The following is a 21,881-nucleotide window of genomic DNA, read 5'->3' on the forward strand; positions in this document are numbered from 1 at the left end:
TAACACAAATATGAGTCATGATAATGTATTCAATATCCATACCACGTTACATTGTTTTTTGTATGGATAATAATGGAATGTTGCAACGGCCTGTGATAACGGTCTATGCTATCGGGGCGTCAGTGGAATCCTCCATGATGAATAAAATGCGATGGTTTCCAAGAAGGACCTCGCGGAGATCACTCTCCGCACTAAGTATTATTTTAGAAACTACATATAACATCACAGGTCTACAGACCTTTGCCTGCCTATATGACTACATAATATGAAAAATAACAATTACAATCTGTAAGTATTTTTATTTATAACATCATTATTATTTTTTGCAGTCAATATTAGTAGTCACAATAATAAATAATATCTATTGTAAATATAATGCTCAAACATTCAGTCCATACCTCTCCTTAACAACTCTGATCCGTATCCCAAGCCATTAAATAAAAAAAAAAACTATAAGTACCGTCAAATATAACCTCATTTTGGCGGTCGTTTAAATTATGACTGCATATATAAATCGTATCAAAATTACAGTTACTGTGATGCTAATAATTAAAATTGTAATGTGAAATTCTAGTCACAATTTTATTGTTTTCTTTTCAAAATTTTAGTAAATATATTTACGTGACGTACATTTATATTTTCAATAATATATATTCGTTGATACAATATTATCTAAATAAGTATATGTAGTTTTGTTAGTACTATAATACATTTATTTGATTAAACTAGGGAGACTTTATTGGAAACAGTGCTTAATAGTCGCAAAAAAGTAAGTAATACTTTAATTAAGAAGAATTAAAATATTTTAACAACGTGACTTTGTGTGAAGTTGTCTATGTGGATATCTGTTTTACCTATTTCTACCAATCAATCAAGTAGTTTGTAATTAGGAATTTATTACTTTTGCCTGTAGGTTGAAAATGCCTTTGCTAAAAATACCAACTGCCATTACCACATCCATTGAGGCACACAATAAATGGTTACAGATAATTAAATCAGCACAGATTTTGGTAGAAGAAGATACTGATCTACAGGTATTTGAATAATTGTCAGTTTTACATAAATTTAAATAATTAGGCGTAATATATGTTAATATAAAAAAAAACTAAACAAGAAAGAAATTAAAAGATGAAAATTTTATAGAAAGTTGTCTGCATCTAAATTAATCAATACGGGGGCCAGAAAAATAATCCTCAAATTATTTCCGTCGTATATATATGGTACAGGTCATGTATTTTTTAAACTAGGATCTTAGAAACAAGTATACGGCTTATCTAATGGTAAACGGTTACCGTAGTCTATGGTCGCCTGAAACTCCAGGGGTGTACGTACGTGTTACGGAACCTAATTATTAGATGGACGACAATTATATACTATTTCAATTTCATTAGTCGTTATTATAATAATAATAATCTCAGGACAACTGACACAGCGCCATCTATAACCAAGTTAAGTTAGCTAAAGCTTGTCTTATGGATAATACAAGCGTAGATATAGATTAGTATCTGCAGTATTGGTTATCTATAAAGGTATATAGATAACTGATACAAATACATAGATTTTTATCGTAAATACATGTACATACATATATACATAGAAAACACCCAGACCGATACAAGCAATCATACTCATGAATACAAATGTTTGTGCCGTGCGAGGAATAGAACCGCGACCATTGGAGATAAGGCGGTGTACTGCTAGACCACCGAGGCCGTCAATCATTAAAATCGTTTAATCCAATTACTTGTTTTAAAGGAAATGGCATTAAAAGGACTGCGTCTGAAAGAACGCAACTTGCCGCCAGAAGTGTTGGGTCGTATGTATGCACAGTATTGCGATCTTATTAATCGATTATATGATGCATATTTGAATAGTGTACATTTACAGAGGGCACCTTATATATTGGAAATAATCTGTGTCTTCATGAAAAGGTATCTTTATAATTACTAAAGACAAATTTATTTTTTTCTTATAATTTTAAACTATTTGGAATAACTATGAATAAGAGTGCTAAGGAATCATTCCTAAAATGACCACAGCCATATTTATATATTAACAAATGAGATATCTTTTGTCATGATCAATCTATACATATAAATAAAATTGAAGTGTCTATGTATAATATTGAAATAAACCTTTTTTATTACATGCATATGAATATTAATAAGGTACATGCACCAAAATATTTTTTTTTTACAATTTTTGTATTAGACAGAACAAACAGACACACAGACAGCTGTGTGTCTGTTTGTTCTGTCTAATCTGAAAATGTGAAATGTTTGGATCGATTTTAACGGGATTTTTTGGCAGGTAGCTGATGTAATAAGGAGTAACTTAGGCTACTTAGCTACTTAGGCTTTTATAAAAATAAAGTTTAATTCCACGCGAATGAAGTCACGGGAACAGCTAGTAGTATTATATTAAAGGAAGTTGCTTCCGCTGTCTGTTCGCTTAAATTTGACTACGCAATGGATTTTAATGCAGTTTTCAGCAATAGATTGTTGTTTTTATAATTGTTTTTCTTTTACTGCTGTGTTAAACGCTTCCTCGGCTGCTTTACTCTAAGAGAATTGTAACCGAAATTAAAGGGTTCAGGGATTGTTATAATAGGAATAGCGACTCCATTTCATGATAGCAAATAGGGTACAATGTCTGGTCGACCTCCACGCGATTCACCATGTAAACCATACCAGTTATGTACTTCTATTCGAATTCGTTACGTAACCTTATGGGTTAATTGATTTCACTTCGTCATTCGTCCTTAATCCTTCACTGATCTTCGATAGCGCAAGTGATTACATTATTTCATTAAGCGCATAAAAAATTATAGAACTAAGAAAAAACAGTAACATAAAAATCATAGTGCTGACAATAATATCTGAAACATAAATAATGAGTGCGTAGCGGGTTATTGATTTTCGTATGTCTCCTTGTAATGAGTACTTAAAACAATATTTTTTTAAGAGCATCACACAAGTTCTTCTCTTTCTTCTTGTGATGAGTCTGAATTCCGAATGAGTGGTAGAATAAAAAAAATTGACTATTCAAAACTGCTTATATGAAGTTTAATTGAATAAAGATTGTTTCTACATTACAAGTACCTACCTACATATATATAGTTAAGCTACAAGGGAGCATATAACTCATCTAATGTTAAGTGATCATAAACATCTACAATAAGAAATAATGCATTTATATTATCAGTGTTTAAGGATAATAATGTAAGCTGTTTTCTAGAAGGTTCTAACGTCGTTACTTGTAAATACTTACGTCAACATTTGACTTCACAATGAGGTTACTATCTGTGTTTCCATTATAATAATAATATCTCAGGACAATTCACACAGCGCCATCTAGTCCCAAGCTAAGCAGAGCTTGTGTTATGGGTACTAGACAACTGATAGAAATACATGGATACATTTTTTTTGTAAATAAATACATATTATACATAGAAAACACCCAGACCGATACAAACAATCATACTCATGAATACAAACGTTTGTACCGTGCGAGGAATCGAACCCACGACCGTCGGATAGTAAAGCGGTGTGCTAAACCACTAGACCACCGAGGCTGTCAAATACTTGCCATTACTACAGAATAATAATTATTATAGTACCAATTACTATATTTTTTCTAGAATGTATGAGTTACGCAATGAATTGGTATATTTAATAACAAACGATTATATATTTGTGGACACTGGATTAACTCAAACTCGTCTTACTCCCACTGATATACAGGTAATTTTCCAGATATTTTACATCATTCCATTTTCCGACATCACACGGATATAAAACGGAATTAACTATCAACAAACAGATTTGATGTAAGAATGTGGATAATATTTTATAAGAAAGTGTTAAAATGAATGTAGATGGTTAAATGTAGAATAATGGCAGAGGAATTCCGAAAAAAAGATGGATAGACTGTGTGAAAGATGATATGGCAAGAAAAGGAGTGACTAATGAGATGACTGCGAACAGGAATGAACGGAAGAGAAAAACGTAGTACGCCGACCACAAATGAATGAATTTATTTCTAATTTGTTACGTTCATTCGTTTTAGATCGTAGTTCCATATCATATTGCCTTCGAATGTAGATCGGAATCAATAGAACAGGTTCTCCAAAAAATGTGGAAGGATACTGTAAAAAGGCAGTTTAAGAAGGTAGTAGAGTAATCTATAGCAATAAAGACGTAGCTTCACCTAAGCTACGTCTTTATTATTTTCTATCTCAACTATTTTTATCGTTAGCAGTTGCCTTGCAAGCTACGTATGACATACGTCATTCGTCAAAGCGAAGTTACAGAGTATGGATGTCTAACATCCTAGACGTTAGCGAGTTTACATCGGTAAAGACGTCGATGCTTCTGTCTCATCCACTTCAGCTGCTAGTAGCTTGCCTCGCTAGCTACATATATTTTGCTTTGAAGAATGACATATGATAGCAAATTTTCCGATTATGTAGGCCTAACATCTTAGTCGTTAGCAGTAATCAATATCAGTAAAGATGTCTGCGTAGGTGCTTTTGTCTCATCTATCCTACTGCTAACAGGTTGCTTTGCTAGCTACATATATTTTGCTTTGAAGAATGACATATAATAGCGAAGTTACATAATATGAATGTCGCCAAGACTGGTAATGCATGAGCGCAAAATGCTCAAATTTTGTTGAGAATATTTCCATCCAACGTTGTTAAGTTGCATTGCATTGAACCCACTACTCGTGCCGACTCTCGCTTATTATTTTGGTTTTATAAATAGATGTTTATTTAGTTCTTTTTCTATTATTAATGTAAGTATAATACAATTCACCGGAAATTTAGTTAGAAATTGGCATTATATTCTTATATATCGTTTTTATTTATCAATATATGTATTTGAATAGACAACATTGAAGTCGTCAAATACTGGTATGCTAAACGGTAGTGTTCAAGAATGCATGGAGCGTATAACCGATGAAGAGTCCTCAGAATCTGAAGAATCTAGTACGTATAGAAACACATATATTTCAATTATAGCAAAGTAACTAAAATTAGTTACATCTAATGCTTGTTTTTTATAATGCTACCTAGATAGTATGTTCCAACCATAGATCTTGGATTCAACCATGGATCTTAATGTCTATGATTTCTTTGTAAAAAAAATAGAAATAATGAACACTTTGTTTTTACGGTATACCTATGACCCAGATTATTATGGACTAAAAGCTTACTAACCCGCGACCAGCAATTACTGTAGTGTGTAGTAGTAGTGTTTACTTGAAAGAGTAACAAACATCCCTCATTACTAATTTTCCTGTTTCTAATATTACGAGTAGATAGGATTATTTTGCACACAGAACCGTCAGTGTTGACTGGACTTTCTTATTATAAAAAGTCTAAACTGAATATTATAAATTCAAAAATGTGTCTGCTTGTTAGTCGGCATGAGGATAATTGTATCACATTGCCGGATATGGGTTATCCTTTATCTCAAAAAATAATATAAAATAGGGGACGAAAACGACAACATGTAGCGGCTTATAAACTATAGCTTCTTAATTATGTTGTTTTTTTTTCAGTATCAAGCAGCCATACTTTTATACCTCAAGATTTTATTCAAGCTAACATCATACAAAAGCATGAGAGATTTAGGTGAGTTGATATATTTTTCTGTACAACTCACATAGTGAGTAGTCCCAAACCACTAGACCATTGAGGCCGTTCAAAACATAATTTCGAGGTAAATGCTACATTTTTAAGCCAAGTATCATCACCTGCTTCTTCCTTATCCCATTTATTTGGGGTCGGCTTATGTTTTTCTCGTCCATTCATCTCTGTTCCCAGTCATCTCGTTATTTTCTCCCTTTATTACCATATCATCTTTCACACAGTCCATCCATCTCTTTTTCGGTCTTCCTCTGCCCTTGTATGTTGGACTCCAGTCTCCCCAATTAGCCTCTCAAGTGCGTGTATTCCTCTGCCCTTATAACCATTCACATTCATATGTAACACCTTCCTTAGGATATGATCTTCTTTCTTACACATTACATGCCCATACCACGATAGACGATTACTCTTTAACCTCTCCGACACCGGCGCCACTTTCATATAATACTTCCTCTAATGTATTCATTCCTTATTTTGTCTATCCTTGTCACACCACACATCCATCTCAACATTCGCATTTCAGTTGCATGTAGGCGTCTCTCATCCGTCGCCTTATGGGCCAGCACTCTGATCCACACAAAGTAATTTTAATACTGAATGTATATTTAATACTGAAGTTACTATTGTCTAATTACCATATTTAATTACAGACGATTTTTTATGGCAGACTACAGAGCAAAGTGTACCAAAAGTAAAATATATTTTGCAAGCAAATTTACAGAAGCATCAGAGTCCATGAAAACATCTGCGGCGATACTAATTCAGAAAGTTTATAGGTACCTAGATATTCATAAAAAAATAATTAATGTAACAGTGTGTCCCTGTCTATTTGCTACCTATTCACGCCTAAACAGCTGAACGTCATTGTATCATGAGGACTGACATATACTGTCTTTGTCTCAATAAAGCTAACGAGATATCAAAAATTTCCCACTTGTACATCCATTTCGAGTACGGTCTGGCTTATGGTTATTTATCTATAGACTCGGAAACGCCTATTATTTTTGACTATCAAATTAATAATTTTTTACTTATTTTATTTACTAGGTACAACTTGATACATATCTTGTCAAACATTACACTTTGCAGTAATTTATCGTTAAAGACCATGCATCAATAATGTCATATGAATTTCATATTTTTTGACCCTTACATAGCCCCTGTCACAGATAGTCACGTTTCTGAGACTTCTAATATTCTTTCAATAATATCTTTAATTTCTATCAACTCTTACTTGCTGCGATTTGATACTTACTAGCACATAACAAAGATTCAGGTCTCTTATGACTCCAATTTGATATATATTGTTTAGTCGAAAAATAATATGATTGCCTGACATCTCTATATAGTTCGTGATAGTATGATCATTTTATTTCTAATTCAGGAAATATATGCAAATTAAAAGACAACGTGTAATAGACCTCAAACGAGACATTATCTTGGGTATCATACCTGACCCGCATGTTCAGAGATTAAAATTTAAAGAAGAAAATAACAAGGTAATCTACAGATACTTAACGATTTTGATGATTATATTCAGAACTGATTAGATATAGTTTTGGTTACATAGTTTCGCGGGTTCGATACCACGCACGGTACAAACATTTGTATTCATAAGTATGATTGTTAGTATTGGTCTCGATATTATATATCTATGTATATTATATACAAGCACTAGTAAATTATAATATCAATTAGGTTTACGAGAGATGCAGAAAGATCCGCTGTAAGATTAAGGAATCCTACATCAGAGAATTAGAAAACGAGATGACCAAACTTATCGTATTTAGGAAAGATAACCAGATTGACGACATAACGGATCAAGTCTTGGAGTGGTTTAAGGAATGGTAATTTAATACAATATAGCAAAGAAAAATTTTATCCATAAATTGAGGTAACTATTTTATACGCTTACAGAACATGTTTAGAAGATGTCTTTGTACAAAGTTATTTCCATGGGTACATTTGTCTGACTTCTTACAGTCATAAAGCGTGTCGACAACCTCGGTGGTCTAGCGGTTTAGCACACCGCTTTACTTCCTATGGTCGCGGGTACAATTCCTCGCACGGTACCATGATTTGAATTCATGAGTATGATTAGTCTGTATTATTTTAAAAAAAAGTATCTATATATTTCTATTGGCTGTCATAGATTCGTAACACACGTTCTGCTTACCTTAGGACTAGATGGTGTTATGTGAATTGTCCAGGGATTATCATTATTATTATATTAAAGCTGCTTGCTAAGAGAGACGATAAGGCAGTGAAATTACAGAGTATGGAGGCATGACGTCAAAGAATTGTCATTCAGAATTGACATCGTTCGTGGTTCCACTTATGCGTTGTCACGCATAAGTGGAACCACGAGCGACACATGACAATTTTGTTATTATGTATGTATGTAGAGAAGGAGGAGAAGGATCACTATATATTACGAATATCTCAAAATTAAAATAAGGATGACGTAAGATCAATTAGCTTCACGTCGCGAACTAACTGAGAAGTTTCCATAGAATACTGTACTAGGTAAAATAAAAAAAAAACAACTTTCATACAATATATATATTGGTAATAGCACCAAATATATTTTGGTTTCAGGTACTATGGCTATGGTTTCTTCCCCAGCTATCCTCATGAGCTTGAAGGGGGTACTTTGTTAGTTATTAGAGGAGACTACCGCACTGTCGAGGAACAGAAAGAGGAAGACGAGAAACTTTTAGCTGCTACAAAGGGGAAGACCAAAGAGCAAGTAAATATTGTACAAACATTGGGCTCCTATGTGACAGCGCGATTAAACAACTCCGAAAGTCATGAGTTTATTTTTTAAAGACACCAAAATAATAAATATTTCTTTTAATTTATGTTTCCTGCTGACTCTCCAGTGACAGAAATACTGATTATAAAGCGAATTAAGATTCACAATATTTTTCATATTATATGACTAGTTCCATGACCCATATATTTGTAAAGTTAGGAATTATTTTTAATTTTTTGTATATTAGTTAAGAATTCATTAAACCAAGTCAAATATAGCTAAACATTCGGAAATCGAATCTTAACACAAACCTCAACATAATTGATTTGTTATGATAAATATCCAAATTCCTACGATCAGTTTTCACCCCTATCATAGACCCATCACATCCCCAACAGACCATACTAAATTGGATTGTCACCGAATGTACACGTGTGTCAATTTTAGCTCAACCGGAAACCTGTTAATACAAAAATAGATACCAATTTATTAGGACTAACAAAATATAACTCTTTGTAAAGAGTTTAGTTGTAAGATGACTTTCTGCAAAGCTTCGGCAAACTTAAATGTAGGTAACATTCAAGTTTTGTGTTAAAGTCATCTTTATGGATACCTCTGTCTACCTATTTCAACAGCCAAGCAGCCTACTTTATAAGTTGTTGCGGTTGCGCGATAAGGGTGACATCGTTACATAGTATAAAATAAAGTTGCTGTCGCGGTCTGTCCCTATGTATGCTTTAATCTTTAAAACTACGCAACGGGTTTTTAGGCAGTATTTTTTAATTGATTCAAGTGGAAGGTTTATATATACAATACATGTACACCCGTGCGAAGCCGGGGCGAGTAGCTAGTTACAGGATAAGAGGTATGATATTTTAATACTACCGCACGGTTATCATATACCAAACTATGCACCATCTACTTATTTATCATTATAATTACACAAGAGATAACTACTAAGGTTTACATTCGTTAGCTGCAACAAGAGAAACTGCAAGCAGAAGCCGACGCGCAGATGAAAGCAGAATTGTTAAAAGAACAGAAACAGAAGAAAGCAGAACTACTATTCAAGCAAAGGTGCAATCCGTATTCTGATCCCGGTTACCAAGCACAAACGTCTAGTGTAATGAATGAATTGATAGAGGTATTTCTCATTACTACATTATTACACTATTTCATCAGACTGTCTTTTACACAACAATTTAGAATTATTAATCTATGTATAATAGTCACACAAAATATAAATCAAATGCACACACACTGTCGTTAAGTTTTGCCAATTATTTAGTGACGCCCTGAAAAGGGGTGGGCCTACATTACATTCCAGTGGCAATACAGGCCCACCAAAAGCACAGGGCTCACAATAGTATAATATTGTATGTTAAAATAAAATAAATATTGTATCTATTATTATATATCAAATGCACTATAGTATAAAAAAAAATGGAAAATATATAATATAAAAAAATTGGAAAGATGTTATATAGTAATAATAAGAGCACTAATAAATAAATAAATAAACACTGTACAATCCACACAGATACATCTAGTTCCAAGCTAAGCAAAGCTTGCGTTATTGGTGCTGGACAACTGATATAAATACTTAAATATTTTTTTTGTAAATAATATAATAAGCCTAGAAAACATTCAGACCTACAGAAACAAACATACTTAAATACAAATGTTTGCACCGTCGGAGGATCGAACCCGCGACCATCGAAGGTAAGGCAATGTGCTAAATAGCAAGACCATGCCGCACTAACATCCATCAAGCCGTTTATTTGTGAAAAGATAAAAAAAGCAGACACACTTTTTCATTTTCATTTCATAGCTGTTACGTAACTTCATCTGCTTTTTTATTGATTATTAATATAACTACAAATCTATCTTCATGCCAAATTTTATTAAGATGCGTTCAGCCATTTACTCCTGAAAATTTATCAAGCAGTATAGACAGACAAACATATCTTCGAATTTATAATATTAGTAGGCATGAGTCTTTCTATTCTAATTTTATATTGGTGAAATTATTTAGGTTATATACATGTATTTGCAGACGTTACAAAAATACAGATCTGCGTGGTCCATTTACGATCGCTACCCACCAGACAAGTGCGCTGATGTGTTGTATGGGTATATCAAATCCTTGATTACTGAAGACCTCATGTGTCAGATTCACAAGGACTGCAGGCTCTATGTGGATGAGTTAATGAGGTTATTACGTAAAATATTGGAAATGAATGCTATGGAATAGAGTGGAATGGAGTGGAGTAAAATGGAATAGAGTATAATGAAGTATAATGTAGTGGATGGAGTATAATGGAGTAGAGTGAAGTGGATTGGAATGTAGTATATGAAGTGGAATAGTCACTCTATTCCACTTCATATACTACATTACATACAGAGTGAATTGTAGAATGGAGCGGAACGGATTGAAATGGAAGCGAATTGGGTGAAAAAGGTAAATAGACTGTTGATAAAGTTATAATTTATTCTTTCATTAGGCTGGATTTAAAACTACTTATTAAAATGCACCAAGTGATGTACAAACGCATGGGATGGAAGTACCCCAAGTTAAGTATGAAGAAGAAACCCAAACCGCCAGCAATACCCAGGCCACTAAATATTGATAGTAATTTACTGAAAAACATGGAAGTATGTGAATTCATATTATTTATTCAAATAGTTCATATATTCCATTATTATACTACTAGAGGTCGGTAAGAGTCAACGGCGGCGATCAGAATTCTCCTGGGGGAAGTACAACCTTGGCGCCAGGTGGAAACTGGCAGTAGCAATGATGAAGCATAAAGATACAGAGTTCTCTGGCGCAAATGTACATGGAGATCCGACCCCAGATAAAACTGGGAACATAGGTTCGGCGAATGACGATTCCATTACTATGTGAAGATGAGGCAGTAGGTATAGTCACGAAGGCCCGTTTTTTAGCATTAAAAAACGGGCCTTCGTGACTCCGACAATGGCGGTCGTAGGTATATCAGGTGGTTCTCTAGCGGCTAAGATCGTCTCTAGGGACTGTAGCCCGTCGTCATCCTTGCAACCGTGCCCCCGTCTTTTGAAGATTTTTCCACAGGTTAAAAACCAATAGGTATCCTAAACCGCTAGACTACCTAGATCTTTAAAGTATCACAATTTTATTTTCATATATTGACAGGATATTTTTGATCTGGGCATTATAACAAAGCCGAAAATCAAAATAGATGATATATATGGAGATTGCAGCTATGCGGCTTACGAGCTGAACATACGAGATCCTGATGCAAAGTAAGTCCATACCACATGGAGTAGGGGAGGGCTGGACTATAATTCCATTAGTTACAAACCTCGAATTTGGACTTTTCGGTCCAAAAGACATTTTTTTAATGTATCATAAAGGTATGGTACTTCCGCCTAAGCTAACGATTTAGCTGGCAGAGCATTGGTGGACGATGTTAAGATGAACATGATATAAGATCAGATAGGCCATCGTGGCCAATTCTACAGGAATTTATCACTATGGTTTTCAGGGAGAACCGCGTCAACCTGACGTGGTATATTACTAGCAAAGGGTTCACCAATCTATATTTCTAAAATCCTTAATCTTATCAATCAAGGATTTTTTCATTGCTTGTTATTGTTTCAGATTTCCTCCACCAGGCTATGGCGATATAAAGCGTCGTTTAGTCTTATCATGCGTATTCGGATCTGGAATCGAACCCGGTGCTAAAAGAAACAAATCTGTTATGTTATTAGGTCCAGAGAGAAATGGAAAATCTTTCTTGGTCGACGCCGTTGCAGGAGAATTGAGTGAGTTTCTTCTAAATTAATATTTTATTATAGAGAGGAAAGATTCCAGTTTTGTTTATTAATTATAAAATAACATTTTATATATTTTGATTTTATATTTGCGAAACTGATTTTAATCATTCTTACAACTTTAGATTATTAGCGAGTAGTTGTAGTTGTAGTTATATTAAATTATTGAATACTTTAAAATTATCTTATATAATCTTATATACTGAATAATTACAAAGGTATCCCTACACTAATTGTACCTGTATGAAGCTAGAAGCAACAATTTATGATAATAACTTTGTAATCTTATTATTATTATTCTTAATTAAAAAAAAAGATAATCTAATTATCTCAATTTTTTTCATACAAATCTTCAATTTCAGATGCTGTAAAAATAGATATTACCCCTGAAGTATTTAGTGCAGTTGTTAATAAACCAACCAGAATGTTATCACAAGTGTTTCTAGCCGCCAGGGTGTTCCAACCAGCCGTCATCTATATGAGAAATGTGGAGAGAGTATTTCAAAAGAAAGTAATATGTTAAATAAAATGAAAAATAATTTGTAATAAGCATATATGAGAATGAACATCTTTACATAGTATAAAACAAAGTTGACGTCGCTGTCTGTTGTATCTTTTAAATTACGTAACGCATTTTAATTCAGTTTTCAGCAATAGATATAGTGATTCAAGAGGAAACTGTATATGTACAATACTTGCATGTAGCAGGTCGTGAAATTCAAAGACTATTAATGCATCCGTGCAAAGTCAGGTCGGGTTGCTGGGATATATAAGAATGAAATCTCCACACTAATTGGTTAATTTTATTTCTCAGATTCCACTTCAAGATAAATATTTGAATGTAAAATCATTGAAAATAGCCTTGCCTAAACTTTTAAAAAGTGTATCAGTTGATGATAAAATTATATTTATTGGTTAGTGCATTCTTATTTGTGTATAATTATAACTTTGTTATTGATATTGATTTACAATGATCTCAAGTTTAATAAAAACAGCCTGTTTTTTGTAGCATGGGGGACAAAATAGCTTGCAGCTCATCTGATAGTAAATTATTATGACCATGAGCACCCTCAACACCAGGGGAATTGCATATGCGTTGCCGGCCTTTTAGTTATAAATACTAATATAAACCGATACGATATTGAAACCTTAAAAAAAAAGATTCTTTTTTGAAGGTTTCATTATCGTATCGGCTCTATTTTTTTTAATGTCACTTTACAAAACACTACTATTTCAGCGACATGCAGCAATCCGTTTGTAGCGCGAGCCAAGCCCATGGTGTCTCTATTCAATGAAATGATCCTAGTACCTAGAACCGATTATGGATCTTTACAAATGTTCTTTTATAATAAACTGCAAAGGTAATTTATCTATTCTTTTATAGAATGGCAAAGAAACGCCCATTTGATGGTAAGTGGTAACCGCCTCTCTGTGTTCATGTATATGAACAGCACCATCGAGATCACATCTTTATATAACGCCCGTAGTACTTCTCATACGTTGCCATTCCTGAGAACCACGATATCACTGTTCTATAGCCTGTAATTCGACTGCCATGTCTCACCCTTCTGTGTGCATTTGCCGCTATATATTTTACATTAATATGTATTACAATCAACTATTATCTGTTGATATGTAAGAATATATTTAATTTTTTTATAATGTTTTATAAAAATTTATATACTATACAAAAAGGGATTTAAACACCTTCAACTTAAACATATCTTACAAAGCAAGATATTTGGCGGTAGAGACAGAAGTAAGTACACAGATCACTTTGTATGAAGTCTATCTTGACATATAAATCAGTTATAAACGCGGAAGTTTGTGAGCGTCGATAGAAGCATCGATAGAAGCAATTGATGGATGTTTGTTACTCTTTCACGCGAAAACTTCTCAATTGATTTTTATGAAGTTTAACAATAATATAGTTTATATCATAATAATATATAGGTTATAAATTACACTCGGGTGAAAGCGTGGGCACAGTATCTACTGTATTTACTGAACTAGCTTTCCACCTCGGTTTCGTGGAACATCGTGTAGTCCCAAACTCAGTAGAGCTCGTGTTATAAATAACTGATATAAATATTTTATTTTTGTAAATACATACATAGAAAATAGGCAGATCAAAACAAACAATCATGCTCATGAATACAAAAATTATATTTGTCCGTGTGAGGATTCGGACCTGCAACCATTGTAAGTAATATGGTAAACCTCTTGAACACAAGCTATAATTCATAATTCATCATTCATCATTTGACTTCAGTCATACGTTTGTTTTAATGACGAGTATAATTTACAGCATCAAAAGTATGGATCGAGATTTGTGCGTACAACCCATAGCTCAGATTCTTCAAGGTTACGGTTTTGGTGTCATTAATGAAGTCTACGATAGTGTTATGAATCCTGAAAGAATTGTCAGGTGAGTTCCATAACTACCTTTACGAGATAATGGTATTAAAATAAATAATCATGTTATTTAAAAACAAATGCGAACAATTCTGGAGTAAAGCTGTGAATTTCACTATATAGGTAGAAACTAAATTGAAAGTCCATGAAAACTAAAAATTGATTAAAATAAATACAGCAAAGAAGAGTCAGTCACAGTATTCTGCGAGCCTTATGGACGCCGGGTATGGATCTCAAGCATGCACTCTTTACCCGGGCTTAGGTACTTCTGTTTTTTTTATGGCTGATAATGGAAAGACCCTTGCGCTTACGGTTTACGCTGGCGGGGCATCAGTGGAAAATGATACTTTTATTCACATGTCATTACTAACAATCGGCTTCCCCCAAATATGTACATATATATGTTGCGCCGGCTAGACTTGAACTCACAACCTTTAGGTAAGAAATTGGATAGTATTAAACAACAATGACTACACTAGGCAACGATGTTCCGACGACGACGAGGTTTTTAATAATGGAGACAATCGAATTGTTTAGTAATTTGAATACTTATAATAAGATTAGTTACTTCTTCCACTAGTAGTGACCAGCACTGGAGTAAGTGGATCTACTCCATCATAGCTCATAAAGTTTTGAAGAGTTCTTGGGATAATGACGACGTATTTACGAAAATAATTGTTATATTCTAAATTCAGATTGAATATAAATCCATTCTCAACAACCGAAATATTGGATTGCTTGATCAAAATGGGAGCAGAACCAACTACTATGGAGGTACAGTTTGTAATACGTCCTGAGAAATATAAGATAAGCGAATGGCAAGGCATGGTATAGACGTAGAAAGTATTTTTACAATTGTATACTGTCAACTTTGAACATCTAACAATTTTTCACACTGCCTTCCTTTCAAATGGTTTTGGGTTCAATCCACGTATACTATAAATATATTTTTATTTATTTGTAAATTAGCTGGCTGGTTTGTATGGGTGTACATGTATTATACATATAAACCTCCCTCTTGAATCACTATCTATTGCAAAAAACTGCATTGAATTCCGTTGTGTAGTTTAAAAGATCTAAACGAACAGACAGCGGAAGCGACTTTATTTTATACTGTCAAGATTATTATAATAAATTATTATATTATAATAAATAAATGAATAAATGAGTATATTTTTGTAGGCGTGTAAACATTATTTGTATAGGTTTGCGTGACATTTTATAGTATTGATGAAAAATGTATTTAAATACGCCTAGTTTTCTAGTACCATTCTAGTTTTCTTACCTAATTTAAATAATACTAGCTGTACCCGCGACTTCATTTGCGTGGAATTTAACTTTATTTTTCTAAAGTAAAGTTAAAAAGTAGCCTAATACCTTATTACATCGGCTACCTGCCAAAAAAAGAACCGTCAAAATCGGTCCAGCCATTTCAAAGATCCGGAACAAACAGACAGAAAGATAAAAATTGTAAAAAATGTTAATTTGGTGTATATACCATATGTACCGTATTGATGTAGTAAAAACCGTTATTTCAATATTACTAACAGACACTCCAATTTTATTTATATGTATAAATATGGTGCTGTATAAATTCTTCAGGGTTATATATTTAAAATTGATATTGTTTGTTTCTGACTTCCAATAAAAATAAATTGTATCTCAGAGCCGTTATAGAACAGGCGGAGATAAACGAGTGTCAATGTTCCCATCCTTACCTTCATCTCTGGCATCGTGCCTGCGGAACAACAAACGGCTAACCGACTACAAAAATAAGAGGATCTAGATTTGAGATATTATTTCCGCCCATAAAATCAATATCACGAGATATATGTGCACATAATGTACAGAAATTTTATTTTTTTAAATTAAAAAAGAGGCTTGGTATACTACACTGAAGTAGGTACCAACATCAAACCTAAAGGTCAAAGTGATAAACATTAATATGTAAAACACATTACAACAACAAAATCGTACAACATTAAAATCGTAATGTGTTTCTTACTTCGTTACTTTTGTGTTTATCGGTTTGGCCTGGAGGTGACGAGAGGTATTTTGGTAACATTTCTGTAGTTTCATATATACAACGTTAGACAAATTCAACTGTCGTCCCGCGCCGAGCGCACACGGACCGTGAGGCGCTGCGGTTTTAGGATCTCTGGCTAACGAGCCTATATTATAAAGATAGCAACTAATATACTAGCAGTTATAAGAAGACTTAACAAATAAGTGAACATTGCAATTTCTTATAGGAATATCAAGAATATATAGATTTCTACCTACAAAACTCACCCTTACGGAAAGTTCGAGAAGAATTCGAAACAATAAACGAGTATAGAGATGTCGCTTACAAAAAAATAGCAAAAAAGAAGGCAGTGAATCAATGACTATAATATATTAGCTTCTATTTTTATATAATACATAATTATAATCACATATTGTTAAAAATACTAATAAGATTAAATAATAAGCGAATTTTCTTTTTTCTCTTAACTAGCTCTTATGTAATTTTTAGACGAGTCCAATTATTTTTCAAGTATATCCCATATTAATCTTAATATTATTATAAACGAAAGTTTGTGAGTATGGATGTTTGTTACTCTTTCACGCAAGAACTACTGAACGGATTTTGATAAAACTTTACAGTAATAGGCATAGCTTATGCATCTGCATGACACATGACTATATTTTTTAGCACGGCACAGCTAGGAAAGACGGCACAGAAGCAAAAGATAATGTTGCTTTGCAACTATAAAAGTTGAAAGAATTAATTAAATTGTAATATACAATACATCAACAATAAAAAAAATTACAATGTCGATCTGGGACCTAGACTACCCAGTATGATTGTTTATATAGGTCGGGGTGTTTTATATGCATAATTTTACAATTCAGTTTAAAAAAAAAATATTTATATCAGATGTACATATAGTACCCTTAATACATATGCTTACATTGGGACTGGATAACACTGTGTAAAGTGAAAACAAAATATAAAGAAATTTTCCCTTTATAGTTCAAGTTCAAGTGTGAGAAGAAAGTAACGTAAAGGTCTTAAAATAAATACTATGTTTCACTATCTTCTGCAAATAAGTCTAAACTACATTATAGAAAAATATATGTTAGAATATTCTAATTAGTTTTATACCCAACGGCTACATTTGTTTACAATTCAACACTGCTGACACAATAGATGTAAAGACATCATCGACTGATGATGTTCTCATTCTATTGTGTTTCAGTCTAACAAATAAACTAGTTCAGTACTGTTAGTACAGTTATTCTGGATTGTTTCTATATACCTTCTTATTAGATTTTGCAACGTCATCGTTAGATGTGAAACCAGTGTGATTATCCCGGCATTTAGTGATCAAAAATCAAACAAAGCTCATAAAGGTCATACTTGCTTGATTGTTTTCCAAGGTACTCACTTTCTTACGTACTTACCTTCAAACCACGAAGCATGTTTTTTTTTACCACCTTACAATAGTCCATTTTACTCGCAGTGTGTTAATGTCATAATAGTGAAAGTACCTATGCATTTTTTATTTCAGACATAAAAGTGGAATATAATTAAGGTTTTATTAACATCGCCTGATAAAATGATGATATATGATGAAAGTAATAATAAATTTAATATTAATCAAACAATGTTGCAATTATGAATAATAACTTATATAAGAATAATAATGTAAAAGTAAACAAACGTGTAGATTGTTTAGAAGAATAGTACAATTCACGTTACAATACTAATCTTGCAGAGACATCGCAGAATAACAAGGAAAAGTTGCCAAGAAATTTTACAAACAACTTATAGGTACCATTAAAAAAAATATACGAATATAAATCGTTTGTAAACAGTGTTAATAAGAAAATCTTAAAAATGTTAGGATTGTAAGTGTAACATGAAGGAAACATGGAGCAATCAAATGTAACAAATGGTTTAGACCTTATTTTAAAAAGGAATTGACTTTTAAATGCACATTGTTAGGTGGATTATAAAAGATTGTTGTTTGTTGAAAATTCGAAGTAGGTACGCAATTTATAAATGTTATAGAAGTTTTTTGTACGAGAGATCTACTTAATAGCGTTCAGTTCGAACTAAACGCGATCAGTATCTTTAGTGAAAAAATGGAACAGTTCATAATTTTGCGTGTCATCCTTGCGCAGCGGCCATGCTAATTTTCTCTGTATCGGTCCAATTTTAGTATATGTACTGCCGAAGCAAGTACGGGCTAACTGACCTGGCTTCATGCACATTTTATCGTCCTCCACTGGTGCCCCGCCGGCGTAAACCATTAGCGTAGACGAGTGCATCATTCGATTATCATCTGTAAAAAAATTCTAATGCCACATGTATTGTGACCTAACGTAATATTTACAAACGGAGAGATAACGCCATATAAACGCTCATTGCATAGCCATTATACATTAGTATCAAAACAAATGGTTAGTGAAACGCACGCGCGCGCGTTTCTCACTCACTCAGAAGTGATATAAAATCGTCAACTAATTAAAGCATACTTTAATACAATATATATATACAACGTGATAGCGTATATATAAAAAAATATACTACATACCCTTCTTATGAATGACTGAAAATATAAACAGTGTACATATATTTAACTGAAAATTACAATAGTAATATTTTCATCCGGTGTTGTATTTTTTAATTTTGTGCTATGTGTAAGTGATGCAGATTGTAAATTTGTGATACGAGAGTATGCTGGTATATTATGTGGTTTAAAATATGGTGGCATATATTGTTTATCACACACGATTGCTAGATTTATATTAGTTACGCTGATATAGTTATTCGTGATATTTATCTATCCAATTAGTTATACCTTTTATCTGAACACCATTTAATTACTTACGTAAGTTTTGTTAGCGGGTTAGTAGAAAACATTTCTGTAACGCCTGATAAATAATATATCGATATCTTTACGACTTTTATCCTAATTGGAGTAGACATTATAGACTATCGACATCCTCTGGAACGCAACAACGGTCATGCCCACATTTTGTTGGATATATTTGAATCCAATATGCAAGGGAGCAAATCTACCGCCGTATTTTGGATTAATTTTGTTTGTTATCAGGATTTTTAAAACCTGAGTCAGTCAGTAAATCAATTTGGCACAGTTTTTTTACGTAATGTCAGTCAGAATCCAACTTAGGTCCTAATCAAGATGGTGAACTACTAGGTAACGTTCTCTTGATAATTAATTGTATAGAATTTATTACATTACGAACGAGGCATAAGTGTATATAGACATTTATTGTCTTATGATTTAAAGTATGATAAGCAGTACAATGCTATTATTTATATAAGCTAAGAAGTAAGAAGCGTGTATCATTTAACCCTCTTATAACTACGTACTAGCTGTGCCCGCGGTTTTACCCACGTTAAATTTATAGCCTTACTGTTATTCTGATATAGATACAAGCTATATTATATAAAAATAAAAAAAAAGTCTATCAACACGTAAAGAAACTTCCGCGTTTATAATATAGTATATCATAGTATAGTAAGGTATAGTCATATAACTAAATCACCCACCAAAATTATTTTAACCGTCGTTTAAAGTTTAAAAAATAGTCTTTTGTCACTTTCTCGCACTCTCTAGTATCGCACTGACTAGCACCCATAACACAAGTTCTGCTTACTTTGGGACTAGATGAAGCTGTGAATTGTCCAAGGTTATTATAACTATATTGACACATTCGCGAGGGTTGCTACTTAAGTTCCGAGTTTACAAATATACTGTATTTTACTTTACATCCAGTTTTATGCTATATACAGGATTTCTAGGAAACTCGAAAACTATTGGGCAAATATTGATCAAATTTATATAGAATATCAGCTATCAAACTAAAAAGAATAAATTTGAATTAATTTATTCTTTTTAGTTTGATAGCTGATACAATTTAAAAAAATACTATCTAATTGAATACCTCTTCTTATTCAGAAATCGGTTGAAAATATGGTCTTGGTTTTGTACTTTATAGTACAAAACCAAGAAATTATTGTCTTCTATTATGACATCAGATTAGAAGGAATACTGAAAAATCCACATATTCCAAAAAGTATCATCAAAATCAGTCTACGATTGATGAAGAATGGCGGTATATACCTAATTATACACCGCAATAAGAGAAAATAATTACAAGAGAGCTAGGTCATTTGCGTAAAAAAACTATTGATTTTACTAATAAAATATTGTTCGCATAATATTGTTACTATTTTACGCGTTATGTCCTTCTCCAATATATAAATAGAATGAATCAATACAAAGTATGAATGGAAATGAGCGAATAAAAGTCAATGACAAAGTAGAGGATGGGAATAAATAATAAATAACCAGCTTATAAATATATATAATGCATTACAAAAATTATATGCACATTTTCTTTTTTCAAATTTATCTTTTTGTTTATAGTTTAGTCTCAAAACCATAATACAATATATAGGGATTTGGGAAATTCCTTCACTGTAATAAACCTAATGTATGTAGTTATATTTTACATAGTATTTGTATAGATATAGTATAGTAGTATGTTATGGTAGTTTGAATTCACACGTTTTTACTTAAAAATATAAAGTTATAACGTTTATTTAAAATACCAACACGCAAGTTTCTTACTCAGCCTTCTTGTGAAGAAACAACTTCTTAAATTAGTGGTAGATTAAAAAAGGATCACTATGACTAATCAAAAGTGATTAAATTAAGGTTATTTGAATAAAGGATTTTCTAATCTATTCTATTAAATGTAATTGTATCTTAATTATGATTTTTAAACGTATTGTATACGTATTTAATTAATATTTTTTTTATTAATATAATTGTAATTAAAAACTAACTGTAAAAATATCATTATTGTTTATTATGACTTGTCGTATACGTAACAGGTTTTTATATCCAATATAATATGCTAAATATAAAAAACATAATAATGGTGTGGTGTGGGTTACCAGTACAAAAAAAAGTTTCTAAATAATGGAATACTATTTTGTTTAGTCCTTACATATTTACGATAGGAATTAACAGGAAATAAATGAGTATTTATTTATTTATGAATATTTAGTTTAAAGAATAACTTTCTACTAGTATTAAACAATTTACTGATACGATATGTGAATCATGTTATAATAAAATCACAAGCTTATGAGTGTCCGGGCGAAATTGGGATGGGTTACCAGTACAAAAATGTTCCTAACTTATAGTATTCAAAAAT

The 21,881-nt window shown here is 32.5% G+C and overlaps 2 protein-coding genes and 1 non-coding gene across 3 annotated transcripts in view; 2 read left to right on the forward strand and 1 right to left on the reverse strand.

The window, feature by feature from the left end:
* The first annotated feature begins 718 nt into the window (after nucleotides 1–718).
* On the forward strand, nucleotides 719–17,069 carry LOC131850279 (IQ and AAA domain-containing protein 1-like). Its single transcript, XM_059200488.1, has 22 exons — nucleotides 719–769; nucleotides 914–1,034; nucleotides 1,756–1,931; nucleotides 3,641–3,743; nucleotides 4,069–4,173; nucleotides 4,891–4,990; nucleotides 5,566–5,638; nucleotides 6,304–6,429; nucleotides 7,038–7,152; nucleotides 7,352–7,500; nucleotides 8,252–8,402; nucleotides 9,385–9,552; nucleotides 10,465–10,622; nucleotides 10,913–11,063; nucleotides 11,584–11,693; nucleotides 12,052–12,215; nucleotides 12,587–12,735; nucleotides 13,039–13,138; nucleotides 13,462–13,585; nucleotides 14,533–14,652; nucleotides 15,335–15,413; nucleotides 16,892–17,069. The coding sequence occupies exons 2-22, from the start codon at nucleotides 921–923 to the stop codon at nucleotides 17,024–17,026; spliced, it is 2,670 nt and encodes an 889-aa protein (XP_059056471.1). The 5' UTR covers nucleotides 719–769; nucleotides 914–920; the 3' UTR covers nucleotides 17,027–17,069.
* Nucleotides 17,070–18,764: 1,695 nt separating this feature from the next.
* On the reverse strand, nucleotides 18,765–18,871 carry LOC131851049 (U6 spliceosomal RNA). The gene has a single exon (XR_009357856.1). It is a non-coding gene; the product is annotated as a U6 spliceosomal RNA (small nuclear RNA).
* Nucleotides 18,872–19,094: 223 nt separating this feature from the next.
* LOC131850386 (P protein-like) overlaps nucleotides 19,095–21,881 on the forward strand; it is a 42,956-nt gene continuing 40,169 nt past the window's right edge. Inside the window, exon 1 of the mRNA XM_059200600.1 lies at nucleotides 19,095–19,328. The gene's annotated coding sequence lies outside the window, so the exon portion shown is untranslated. The remainder of the gene's footprint in view (nucleotides 19,329–21,881) is intronic.

The sequence above is a fragment of the Achroia grisella genome, unplaced genomic scaffold, assembly GCF_030625045.1.
Source record: "Achroia grisella isolate CSIRO2021 unplaced genomic scaffold, CSIRO_AGI_Agris_v1 utg114, whole genome shotgun sequence".
Lineage (NCBI taxonomy): Eukaryota > Metazoa > Arthropoda > Insecta > Lepidoptera > Pyralidae > Achroia > Achroia grisella.